The sequence below is a fragment of the Medicago sativa genome, chromosome 2 (genome assembly GCF_051527215.1).
Source record: "Medicago sativa cultivar Bolivia chromosome 2, Bolivia_mono, whole genome shotgun sequence".
Classification (NCBI taxonomy): domain Eukaryota; kingdom Viridiplantae; phylum Streptophyta; class Magnoliopsida; order Fabales; family Fabaceae; genus Medicago; species Medicago sativa.
Window position 1 is genome coordinate 48,872,492 of NC_140750.1, and position 13,921 is coordinate 48,886,412.

A 13,921-nucleotide genomic window follows, 5' to 3' on the forward strand; every position below is an offset into this window, starting at 1 on the left:
TTTCTTATTCTTCTGTTATCGTTAACTTCTTGGGTTCTCAATTTTTTATGCGAAAAACCAGAAATCGAGTGGTATTCATTTCCGAGATCGAATGGTTTTTACATAGAAGAAAGAGAGACGCACGAAATAATACCACCATGGCTGATCACACTCTCAAAGAGTATGCAATGCCGTCTACGGCTGAGCCACAAGCTATTATTGTGTACACAACGGTTGAGGATGACAACTCTGAAATCAAGCCTGCCCTTCTTAACTTGGTGCAGCAAAATCAGTTTTCGGGATCCCCCGCCGAGGATCCCAATCTTCACATCTCTGTTTTCCTATGATTTTGTGGAACCCTAAAGGATAACCAAGAGGCCGTAAGACTTCATCTCTTTCCCTTTTCCTTAAGGGATAGAGTCAGCGCTTGGTTCCATTCCCTTGAAGTCGGTTCCATTACTTCATGGGACCAAATGAGGCAAGCATTCCTTGCCCGATTCTTTCCCCCCTCTAAAACTGCTAAACTAAGGGACCAAATCACACGGTTCAATAAAAAAGATGGGGAGTCTCTTTATGATGCGTGGGAGCGTTTCAAGGAAATGCTTAGACTTTGTCCCCACCATGGTTTAGAGAAGTGGCTCATAGTCCACACTTTTTATAATGGCTTGTCTTATACTACTAAGATGTCTGTTGATGCAGCTGCAGGTGGATCTCTAATGAATAAGAACTATACGGAGGCGTACGCCTTGATTGAAGACATGGCTCAAAATCATTACAAGTGGACCGACGAGAGAGCCATCACTAGTTCTTCATCCTCCAAAAAGGAGGCAGATATGTATGAAGTCTCTAACTATGATCACCTTGCTGCTAAGATTGATGCACTAACCCAACCATTTGAAACTTTAAATGTTAGTGCCATCAATTCTACTTCTGCATCTCCTTCTTGTGAAATATGTGGTATATCTGGTGTTGATTGCCAACTAGGTAGTGCTATTAATGGTGTTGAGAAAATGAACTATGCTCAATACATCCAAGGGATGAGGCAAAACCAAAACTTTTATAAAAATCAAAATCCCTATGGACAAGTAGCACCACCTGACTATGCAATCAACCAGAGAGTTGCTCAGAAATCTAATTTGGAAATTTTGTTGGAAAATTCTATTGCCAACCAAAATAAACAACTTCAAGAACTTAAAAACCAAATCGAATTTCTGAATGATTCTCTTTCCAAGCTCAATACCAAAGTCGATTCTATCTATACTCATTCTAAAATGCTTGTAACCCAAATCTCCTAAATAGCCCAACAAGTGGCTACCCTTTCTCAAACACCGGGAGTCTTTCTTGGTCACACCGAAGCCAACCCTAAAGCTCATGTTAATGCTATTTCTGTTGAGGGTAGTAAGTTAGGAGAAACTATTGCTAAGGTTAAAAACATTGAGAAAGATAGTGCCAAGCTTTCAGGTGAGAAAACTGAGAAACCACTTGATAAGACCCAAGCTCCTTCCCCTTTAAAACTTGCTAAGATCAACTTGGAGGGTCAATTTAATAAATTTGTCAATATCCTTAAAAGAATTTGCATTAAAATCCCCTTTGCGGAAGCTTTGTCTAGGATGCCTCTATATGCTAAGTTTTTAAAGGAAATTTTTTCAAAGAAAAAGGCTATAGGGCATAGTGAGACAATAGCTTTAGCTAAGGACACTAGTGCAATTATCCAAAAGACACCCCCTAAGCTTAGAGATCCAGGTAGTTTTCTCATACCTTGTATGATTGGGAGTGAGACCGTTGACAAAGCCTTGTGTGACTTAGGAGCTAGTGTTAGTTTGCTACCTTTGTCCCTCTTTAAGAGGATGGGGATAGGAGAGTTGAAACCTACCGAGTTGGTCTTAAAGTTAGCTGATCGTTCTAATATAAACTTAGTTGGTTTTGTTGAAGACATACCCGTTAAGATAGAAGGAATATACATCCCAGCTGACTTTGTGGTAGTTGACATTGAAGAGGACAATGACGTCCATATAATCCTAGGAAGACCTTTCCTCGCGACTGCGGGAGCTCTAGTTGATGTTCAAAATGGTAGGATTGTCTTTCAAGTGAGTGATAAAATGGTAGGCTTTGAGTAGGAAAATGTTATGAAAGGTCCCGATCCTCACTCTTGTGCATTGCTTAAAGATCATGATGTGAAAGAACGCTTCATAGAGTCATCTACACAACATGATCTCTTTGATCCATTTTAAGGACTCTTTCTAACCGTCAAGCTAATGACTTTAAAAGAGCGCTTCGTGGGAGGCAACCCACGCATTTAATTGCTTTTGTTTTGTTTGTTTTTCTTTGTTTTAAGTTGTTTTGTAGGTAATTGTGCGGATACGATTCAAGAAAAATGAAAATTTTGAAGCCCTCTGGACCAGAAGGTTGGCACGGCCGTGCCAGATTGTGAAGCCGAAAACCCACAAAACTCCAGAAACTTGGCACGGCCCGTGCCAATATGTGGCACGGCCGTGCCCGACTTCTAACCCACTATAACACAAATTTTTCTCTTCTTCTTCCTTCATTCTAAACCACAAATGTAACACACTACTTCTAATAAGCGGTAAAACGCGCGAACATATGACTATATTCTAGAAATAGATGTTACGTCTTTAAATCAAAATATACATGCATAAATATCATGTTACATAACATAGCAGCGGAACATATACATATAATCCATAAACAACTCCCAATCTCAATATAATAAAAATATATCCTCCATATCTCAAATACAACAATATCTCAACTCCAAACTACATAGTCAAAACAAAAATCAACATGCAAGCACTATCCTAGATCAGAGCCCTAATCTAGACACTTGCACATAAAAAGCGGAACCCCGCTCCTCGGCAACATCAAGCACACAATCTAAGCATCCTGCACGCCATCTACCCGTCCATCGGAAAGGTAGGTGGTAAACCACTGAGGGTTAGCATTACATCATCATAATCCAAAAAGATTTAATCAAGAACATTGGAAATGAAAGATACATTCAAGTATGATGAATACAAATTATACATATACTCATAAGCATTCACAACATTCATATCATTCATTACCATCACTCCAAGTTCATCACAACTTCACCTTGTCAATTAACAATTAACAATTCAAATCACAATTACAATTAGCAATTCAACCATCAAGCACATCTTAATGCAATCCAATTCACCAACAATCTATGCAAATGGCTCTAGACTCATCTAGATGCATGTGGTACCAAATCACCTCAAGGTCATCACCTCCAATGCAACAAAAACATCGTAATCACCTCAATTGGATATAAAATCCACCAACATCAGTCATGAATTCATGAACATATGACTCGACTACAAATGCATATGTTCACACATACAATTCACCTCACCATCACCAATACTTGTATATATGCAATCAACAACAATTCACCACCACTTAACATATATACGATCACCAACAACATCCAAAAATCACGCAACGTGTAGTTGTCACATAAATACATCACCAATCATCTTCACATAAAGTATAACAACTATCCATAAAGGGTTCACAAGCAATTGGTTCTCAAAAATCATCCTTAATCAAGTCCGTCTCTCAAAATCACAACGTTAAAAAAATAATTGGGCATTGAAGCCAAAATCGAGTAAACAAGTTTCAATGCCTCAACTAAGCATACCCCTAGGCCACATATGAGTGCAGCAGAGGATGCCTTGGCGTTTCACCGGCCAAATGTGACGAAATCATGGAAAACCCAAAGTTCGTCTCACTTTATCACTTTTCACAAAATTTTCCATTCTCAAGCAAAACAAGTTCAAACTTGATGAAACCATTCACAACCATTTTTAGAAGTCATATAAACATCATACATACTTAACCCTACTTCATTCTTTTGAGAAAACAAGTTTTCAGAAAATCAGCGTTCTTGAACATTCCTTGAACAATCAACAATAAGCTTGATTAAATCCAAGGAGTCAAGTTCAACTCAATTCTTTTGATGTTTCCATAGGTTTAGAAAGTCTAGAAAATAGTGAAAACATCGAAAGAATCGATTTTGGAAGTCCGGAATTGGTCCCAAAGCACCCCAGCACAACACAACAAGGCAGGCACCCATGAGGGGCTGCCAAGCTGCGCTCAGGCATGGCTTCCTGCGCCCAGGCGCAAATGGGCAGCAGCCAGTGTCCTGCGTTGCGGTTCTGTGCAGTCCCGATTTTCCGGTTTCGCCATTTCGTTCATAAAATCTCAACCGTTAACCCAAATTCAATTCTGTTTTCGCCTATGTGTTCTACTCAATTAATCCTATCATATTTTTCTGAAAAATTATATTTTCAAATCTCCAAAACAGCTTATCCCATAATCACTTATTTCCCAAAACACTTAAAATCTGTTTTGCTCAAAATCCTAATTTTTTTCCCAAACCATTCCTCATTGCATCAATCCAACAACAACATATGTCAAGATAACAACAACAACATTTGAACATAAATTCATGCAAAATTCAACACTACAACTTCAATTCTCATCAAACTTGCTCAAGAACACAAAGCACCAACAACTATGCATTTAAACATGTTAATTCACATACTATCATACAATTATCTTGTAAATCATGTTCTCAAACATAACAACAACAATCATGCACAAATTTTACAACAATTAGATTCAATTCATCAATTTCACAAAAATGGGTAAGAAAGAAAAAGTTATGAATTATGGTTGAATTTTAACCCTCTTACCTCTAGCACCAAGAATCTCTAACACAAGCTTCAATTTAGCTCCTAGATGATGAATCCCCCTTCTAGCTCTAGCCTTCCTCTTGTTCTTCCTCTCCAAACCCTTTTCTCTTCTCTATCTCTATCTCTATCTCTTCTCAAATGAAAAATGTGGTAAAACCCTATCTCTCTACTAACATTAGTTTATATAGGCTAACTTAATTGGGCTTATCTCACCAACCTTAATGGGTCTAACCCATTTCTATTCTAACCTCAAAAAATGTTACTACTCACTTAACGGTAAAATATAACTCTAACGATCACTTACCGGTAAACTAAATAATTACCCCACTCTCCAACACTTAGTTAAATAATAACCCTCGCTAAGCACTAGAAATAACCTTCAGCAAAAATTACAAAATTACCCTGCTCTCAAAATGACCAAAATGCCCCTAAGTCCAAAATGACTAAAATACCCTCCTAACACCGAATTCTACAATTCCCAACCAAAAATACACACAGAGACAAATATTCACATAAGAACACATATAACACACATAAATAAATAATAAAATAAATCTAACGAAAATCGGGTTGTTACAACAAACCTCTTTCATCTTTCAAACTTCTCTCTAAACCTCCATAACCATCCACCTTCAAACCTTCATATCTCCATCAAATCTCCACCAAATCAATTTCTTCCCCAAATTAACTCTAAACTTCATTCTAAACAAAACCCTTCCATCAAAAACAACTTTCATCCACCCAAACCCATAATTCACCAAAACCCTATTCCCCTAAACCTAACCCAAAAACCACAAATTCTTAACCAATCTCCACACCTAAACTCAAAACCTTACTAAACCATCAAACCCAAACCTAAACCAACCTTTTCCACCAACAATTTTCCCCAAACCCTAAACCTTAACTAAAACACAAAGTCAACCCAAGGTCAAGGTCAAATGGCTTCAAGAAGGAGTGGTAAGGAACCAGCAAGCTCTTCAGGAGGACCTCCACAAAAGAAATGAGCACCGACTAAGAATCATGGCATAGTCTTCAAGGATAAAAACCAAAAGGAAAGGTATAAAGTTCTTATCTCTAAACCTTTACATCCTTGTAGGTACCCTGACTCTCATACTATGAATGTGTTAGAGATTAGGGACAATGTTTTTGAACTGCTGAATAAGTTAGGATGGGGTGAGATGCTTAGACCTATGAGGGGGGTATGAGAACTTCACTTACGAGTTTTTAAGTTCTATCCAATTCAAGAAAGATAAGTTGAATTTCGATGACCCCGATCATAGAGTCTCCTTCCGGCTTTTGAATATTGATTACGAGATGTCTTTTGAAATTTTTTGCAATGAAATGGGCTTCGCAAATGCGGGGTTCATCCATGACTCTTGGAATCAAGCTCTAAAACCGGAAGACTATGACCCTGCTAGCTTTTGGAAACGCATCACCAGTTTAAGACAATATATTTCACGTTCCAACAAGGCTAGTAACATTCATAACCCAGTGCTTAGGTACCTTCAAAGAGTAATGGCTTGTACCATTTGGGGTAGGAAAGAAGTAGGAACATGTAGGACGGATGAACTCTTCATGCTTTGGGCTATGCTTAATAATAATCCCGTGAATACTTGTTTTTACATGCTTGATTACCTTGCCTCCATAGAAACTAAGCCTACTCATGTAGCTGATATAGTGGTGGGTGGTGTTATTACATTCATTGCTAGGAAGTTTGGAGTGAGTGAGGAGGAGGGGATAAATCAAATTGAGGGTAACAATAGGCTTAACATAGAGACGTTAATCTCTATGAAATTCATTAAGCATCGTCCACCTTTGTAATATGCCCTGAAACTTAATGTACCTATTCTATTTTTGCTTCCTAACCCATCTCGGACTAACACCGAGGTGGAAGAAAATCTGTTGTATGTTGATAATGTCCAGGTACATGAGCCACAAAATCTTGATGAAGGAGAAGGTGCTAACTTGCACCATGACCAAGAAGCCGGAGAGCTCAATGACAATGAAAGATGGGCATGGATGCAAACCGAGGTTGAGAGAATAAGCACCGAACAACGAAGGCAAGGTGTTGAATTATCGGGGCTCCGGAATGATGTCCAAAGGGGATACCGCTTGAAACAAGAGAACAATGAAATGCTCCGGAGGATGATGCAACACCTTAATCTCCAAGGTCCTCCTTATGGACCCCAATAAATTGTGAGATTTCCTCTTCCTCTCTTCCCTTATCTCTTCTCTCCTTCTCCTCCTCCTCCTCCTCCTCCTGCTTCTTCTTCTTCTTCTTCTTCTTCTTCTTCTTCTTCTTCTTCTTCTTCTTCTTCTTCTTCTTCTTCTTCTTCTTCTTCTTCTTCTTCTTCTTCTTCTTCTTCTTCTTCTTCTTCTTCTTCTTCTCTTCTTCTTCTTCTTCTTCTTCTTCTTCTTCTTCTTCTTCTTCTTCTTCTTCTTCTTCTTCTTCTTCTTCTTCTTCTTCTTCTTCTTCTTCTTCTTCTTCTTCTTCTTCTTCTTCTTCTTCTTCTTCTTCTTCTTCTTCTTCTTCTTCTTCTTCTTCTTCTTCTTCTTCTTCTTCTTCTTCTTCTTCTTCTTCTTCTTCTTCTTCTTCTTCTTCTTCTTCTTCTTCTTCTTCTTCTTCTTCTTCTTCTTCCTTCTTTCTTCTTCTTCTTCTTCTTCTTCTTCTTCTTCTTCTCTTCTTCTTCTTCTTCTTCTTCTTCTTCTTCTTCTTCTTCTTCTTCTTCTTCTTCTTCTTCTTCTTCTTCTTCTTCTTCTTCTTCTTCTTCTTCTTCTTCTTCTTCTTCTTCTTCTTCTTCTTCTTCTTCTTCTTCTTCTTCTTCTTCTCCTCTTCTTTGAATCATTGAGGACAATGCTTCTCCTAAGTGTGGGGGAGCCTAATAAAGTGTCTAGAGTCGTAGTGTTTTCAAACTCCCTTGAACTTTATTCTTTTGTTTTGTTTTTATAGCGAAAGGCATGATTAAGTAGCTTGTTTTTAATGGAAATTGTGGCATAATTTTTTTTTGTTTGTCTTCTCTTAAAAGGTTGTTTCTTGTACATGAAAGTGATTTCTTGTGTTTTTAGTGTTCTTGCTATACCCACATCTTGTTTTATGTGAAAAATTCTCCAATGAGAAAAGCACTCAGTTGCAATCTTTGAGTAAATGTATGAGTAGGTATTTTAAGGAACACGTTCTAGCTTTAATGTTAACTTAGACCCTTAAAAGTCTTTAAAAGTAAAAGTAGTATAAGTTTTGTTTGGGAAATAAAGTGCTTTATTGTTAAATTTATAATGTGTTGAACTAAAATGGGGCGGGAGAATGGCACCAACATGTGGAGGAAAGGACACCCTCTCTCTGACTTCCTAAATGTGGTGGTGACTCCCTAATTGAGCTTAAGTTCCAATCCCTCAAAAGAGGAAATAAATTCATCAAAGCTAGGGGGAAAGGACACCCTCTCCAAAAAGACTTCCTACGCGGAGATGATTTAAAAATTTTGCAGCACTACTTAGGGTGATTTTGAATCTAGGGGGAAAGGACACCCTCTCCAAAAAGACTTCCTATGAGGATAGATTGCCCCTAAGAAATCTGCAGCCCCTTGTGCTTAAAATTGTTAATTTAAATATTTTCCAATCTCTCTATATGAAGTGAAGAAAGGACTTTTCTCGGTTACTTTAGTGTTAAGGTTATAACCTGTTCCTCATTATATCTGTCTTACACAGGAGCAAGAAAAGGGTTGGACTGCACACACACTCACTCGAGACTTGATGTTGGGTTGAATAGGTTCACAATGAATACTTGAGATTGTGATTAGTGTACTTTGAAATAGAACCTTAAGAGAGCCACTGGTTTTCAATTGTGTTGCCATATGATATATCTTTTTTGTTGCTACTTTGTCTATTGCCTTTTGCTTGAGGACAAGCAAAGATTAAAGTGTGGGGGAGTTTGATGAGTCAATATTTAGTCTATTTTTATGTGTTATTTAGTTTAGTTTTATTTAGATTTGATTTATTTTATTTAAATATTATTTCCTTTTTGAATCTTTTTACTTTAAATTGCATATTTTATATTTCAGGAATGAATATTGGATGGAAGGAGTCTTGGAGCAAAAGAAAGGAGTTTGGAGCTGATTTGGAGCAAGAATACGAAGATTCGGGAACAAAAATATAGAGCCCCCAAGTCAGAAGCTTGGCACGGCCCGTACCAACATGTGGCACGGCCGTGCCACCCTCCAGAGTGTCTTTTGCTGCTTTTGCTTTGGCCCCAAGTTACTCTGTTTTAGTTTTACCGAAAAGCCCTTGTAATTGCTTAGATTTTAAGTCGAATGTAAGCTATAAATAGAGTAGCTCTCCATCACAAATATTCAACTTTATTTCTTGGAATTCAATAGTGACAATTTTTTTCTTAATAAAGTTCATCTTTTTATTCCTTTACTTTCTTGCAATTTATTTTATGCTTTCTCTTTTCTCCCCCATGTCTACGATGAACATGAGTGAGTAGACTTCTCTTGTCTTGGGATTGTTGGATAAGTCTAATGACATAATCCTAATCGAACCAAGCTTTAACCCTAATTTCATGTGACTCTAATTTCTAATCCAAATTCACCGTTTTAACATTAATTAACCATTATCAAACTGTGGAAACGAAAGTGGAGGGTTTGATAATTGTTAATCCATCATCTCAAATATCAATTCATAATGCGAAAGCGGAGCTTTGATATTGGAACAAGTGAATTTAGACAAGAATTGCAAAGGCAGTGAAATAGTCTTTGCAATTCTTGAGACATGTGTAGTTTCAATCCTTATAAGCTTCTTCTAGTAAGCAAGTCAGCGAAATAGGCTTGGTTGCTAGAGGTAAACTCTCACCGGACTTGATCGGAAAGGTGAGGGGCTAAAGGGAAACCGGTCTTTAGAAATTAGGTGTAAAACATGAAATTAGAAGTTAAAGTCTTGGCTTGTGAAGGACTTGTTATTATGACGAACCAATGATCCCAAGACTCTTTTATTATTATTATTTACTTTCAACCAGCTGAACCACCTCTTTTATAATCTCTTTTCTCCTCTAATCATTCTATAAAAAGTTAGTTAAATTGAACAACTCCCTAGCGGAACGATACTCTCTTTTACTACTATTACTTTGATAGACCGTGCACTTGCGGTTTGGCCTATCAAATATCATGAATGTCCACAAACGGTACCTGAGTTCCAAGAACAGCAAGAGGGCTCCAATTGCTTTACCAAAAAGAAGAGTTACCTGAACCTGATCTCCAAATATAACCGTCTTTTAGGACATTTTTAGCACGGATTATAGAGAACCAAATAGGTGAGTTATTGGGACGGGCTGAAGCATTAAAAAGGAAATTGGAACCATTTTAGAATAATTGCTGGAAAGAAGATTCACCCAAAGCTTGTCCGTTTTTTGCACCATATTCCAAACTTGCTTCCCAAGAAAGCAAATGTTTGCCTCTCAAGCTGCCCTAATGCCAAGCCCCCCTGATTTCTTCGACTAGAAATTTTTTTCCAATTTACAAGATGAACACCTTTATTATTATTCCCTTTCCAAATAAAATTGCGAGTAGTTTGGTCAATATTGTCGCAAATATTTTGAGGGAGCCAATTAAGTTGCATGTAGTAAGTTGAAATGGAAGATAAGACTGATGAAGCAAGAGTCAACCTCCCTGCTTTGTTGAGAAGTTACCATTTCTGAGATGCCCACATGTTCTGCATTTTCTCAATAATAAATAGAAAATCACTTCTCTTTGGTCGCCCCTTAAGGATAGGGAAGCCAAGGTATTTATCAAGAGAGGTAGTGCTGCGGATTTCTGAGATTGTGGTGAGCTTGTGAATTTTTGCTTGCGGAGTACCCGAAGAGAAGAAAGCTCTAGATTTTGATAAATTTATTTAAATAATAGTTAGAATCTAACTATAAAGATTGAAAATCTATTAAATAGTGTTTTTTTTTCTTCTTCTTTGACAAGATATTAAATAGTTTTGTTGACATCTAAAACAATAAAGTAAGTTGATTGAGTAAAACTAAAATTGGCTATTAAATTTAGATTATAATTTAATTTAAATAATGAAGTTATTTAAAATGAAAAAAAAATTATTTTTTACCCTGATGGATAAAAAGAATTATACCGTTAATCAAATTCTTATTTCTTCTTACTCTTCACTGATATTTTTTTGTATATGATTTTACAGATCTTTTTACACTCAAAATTTAAGGCCCCTCTAAAATATAGAAAGATTTGTATCCAAAAAAATAGAAAAAGACAAAATGTCTTTATGAAAAAGGAATAAAGTAATCTATCATGCGAAACCAAACGTTAATCGGGGAACTAAAAAAGAAACAAACACTAACGTTAGTTAGGGAAAGCCGGGTGGCACTTTGGTGACATTAATGTCACCGTGCCATTGCATCTGGACCACACATTGTCATTGCCATTGCATCTGGACCACAGAACACATCTAATGTCACCCAATATGTGGCTCAGATTTAATGTCACCGTGACATTAATGTCACACAAGTATTTCCCGGGAAAGTCATACAGAGGTTGTAATAATATTCTAAAGGGTTAATTATGTTTTTGGTCTCTACAAAATTGCGACCTTGTAAGTTTAGTCCTTACTTAATTTTAATAGCATTTTTTATCCCTACAAAAAATTTCTGCACTCAATATTAGTCCTTACTCAATCCAAATTTGTTTAATTTATGCTTAAACTCTTAAGTTTTTCAACAATTTTTTACAGGCGTGTTAAGAACGTTATTAAAAGGTCCTCCGAAAAAAATATCGCAAAAATTTGATTTCTACGTCCATATTTTTGTTACTTATATCTTAAACTTTTGTCGTTTTAAAAAATTTATATTTTATTTATTTCATGTTAAAAAATTATAAATTTTAGTAAATGAACCTTTCATAGTGTTCTAAACTTGTATAAAAAGAATCGTTAAAAAATTTAAGAGTTTAAGGATAATTAAACAAAATTTATTTTAGCAGGGACTAAAATTATAAGTAAATTTTTTTTTGTAGGGATTAAAAATGCTATTAAAATTAAGTAAGGACTAAACTTACAAGGTCGCAATTTTGTAGGGACCAAAAACATAATTAACCCTATTCTAAAAAAAGGAGATGCTCCTCTAAAGTCAATCTTTATACACCTGCTTCTCTCTCTCTCCACCCCCACCACCAACAACAAAAGCACGAACACTTCCTCTCTTTTACAGCAACATCAACAACCTTGTCTTCAAACTCAATCAAGCAATGTTACTTGCTTCTTTCTCAACTATCTCTAACATGCTTAAATTTTTTAAACCATCCAGCACCCAAAATTGGATGTTTAAATTGAATTCATATGTCCACGTCACTCATTTTACCGTAATACTCCCTCCGGTCACTATTATAACCAAAAGTTGACTTTTTAGGTGTATTCAACAAATAATGTATGTGGTCTATATATAGACTACATACATCATTTATTGAATGAATCTAAAAAGTGAACTTTTGCTTATAATAATGACCGGATGGAGTACTTAATAAGCACCAATTTTCTCCAACCCAGCACCTTAAAAGAAATTATTAAATAGGTCCCACAAATAATTGTATATCATTACATTTCAACAAAATTTATTTATTTTATTAAGATTTATTAAATGGGATCCATGAAAAATGAAGAGAGAGGGTGCTTCCATAGTCAACCTTCTCCATAGCCACCCATGTATTATACTCCACAATGGGATGTCTATTTAATGTGATGCTAAATAGGTGAAGCACCCACCATTGTGGATGATCTTACCACTTAAGCTAATTCATTGTTGGTTACCTTTTCATGTCTATTTAATTAAGGGAAATGTTAACTTGTGCCCTCAGGGCACAAGTTAATGATTCAAAATAGAAATATTTTATTGTAATTAATGCATTTGACTTTAACTTTTTTACTTTTCAATAATTGAATGCACAAAATTTAAGAAAATGTTTCCATTTTTGGGTTGCTTAACATGTGCCCCAAGGGCACAAGTTAACATGACCCATTAATTAATAACAAACAATTAATTTAGTCTCTAAATTATCACAATCTTTTCAATTTAGTCTTTAAACTATGTAAACATAACTAGTTCCTAAAATATATAAAATCAGTATGTTTAATCTCTATCATATAGATTGCATAGACTAAATTGATTGATTTTCATATGCTTTACTTGGATTGACGGATTTCACGAACTTTATGATCTTCTTATATAGTTTAGTAATCAAATTGAAAAGATATATTTATTTATTCATGTTAAGAGTCCCACATCGGATATCAGACGACCTAACATTGTGTTTATAAGTGGGGGCAATCCTCATCTCACAAGCCGATTTTGTGAGATTGTGTTAGGCCCAACCACGATTTCTAAAAATTCAATTAATAATTTTTGGAGTTCTTTTATTCTTTTAGATAAAAGAAATAACAATAATCACCTGAAAACTTGCACAGTATACAAGGGATCCCGACTTCAAACCCAAACCACGACATCTAATCTAGCAACTTCGGCATTTGTCATTTCAATAATAAGACTCTTTAAATTATCAACCATGAATAGTTATGGATACCTTCAAGGTAAAATTTATTTAAACTTTAAATTATATTACAATAAATAATATAAAAATATGACATAACACTTAATCATAGATACATATCTTTCCAAGATGCAAGGAAATAAAATCATACTACAATACTACACATTCACACATAGAGACAATTAAATTTCCAGCAATTCAAACAACTAATTAATCATATCATACTTACTAAAAATCTTAGGCAGTCTGATGAGCTATTTCTGATTGCCCTAATGTGCCTTTGGAGGGAAATCTTCACCCTAATTTGCATTAAAACACATGCTTAATTAAAGTGACTTTTGATTTATAGCACATGCTAATTAAACTTACCTAGAGCAGTGCACATAATAATTGCATGAAGAAAAAAACGTGCATGGCTTCCTTAGTTAGACACGCTGCACAATAAACCAGGTGGGCTGGAATTAATATTCAACACTCTTTGAAATTTTATTAAGTTTTTCTTTATTCCTATTCTTCCATTATAATCTCATTTAATGCATCCAATTTCCCATAACAACTCAACCCAGCTTTTTCCTTTTATTGGCTTAAGTTGCACGCCTAAAAACAACAATGATTGAAAAATTCACTACTTCCATCATGCTCTATGAAAGCATCTCAACTTAATGAAAA

The 13,921-nt window shown here is 35.8% G+C and overlaps 1 protein-coding gene and 1 non-coding gene across 2 annotated transcripts; one reads left to right on the forward strand and one right to left on the reverse strand.

Moving 5' to 3' along the window:
* Positions 1-500: 500 nt before the first annotated feature.
* LOC146947113 (small nucleolar RNA R71) lies at positions 501-607 on the reverse strand. Its single transcript, XR_015029445.1, has one exon. It is a non-coding gene; the product is annotated as a small nucleolar RNA R71 (small nucleolar RNA).
* A 205-nt stretch (positions 608-812) lies between these two features.
* Positions 813-2,096, forward strand: LOC146947114 (uncharacterized). The gene is made up of 3 exons (XM_085748382.1): positions 813-936; positions 1,336-1,532; positions 1,632-2,096. The coding sequence occupies exons 1-3, from the start codon at positions 813-815 to the stop codon at positions 2,094-2,096; spliced, it is 786 nt and encodes a 261-aa protein (XP_085604508.1).
* Positions 2,097-13,921: the final 11,825 nt, after the last annotated feature.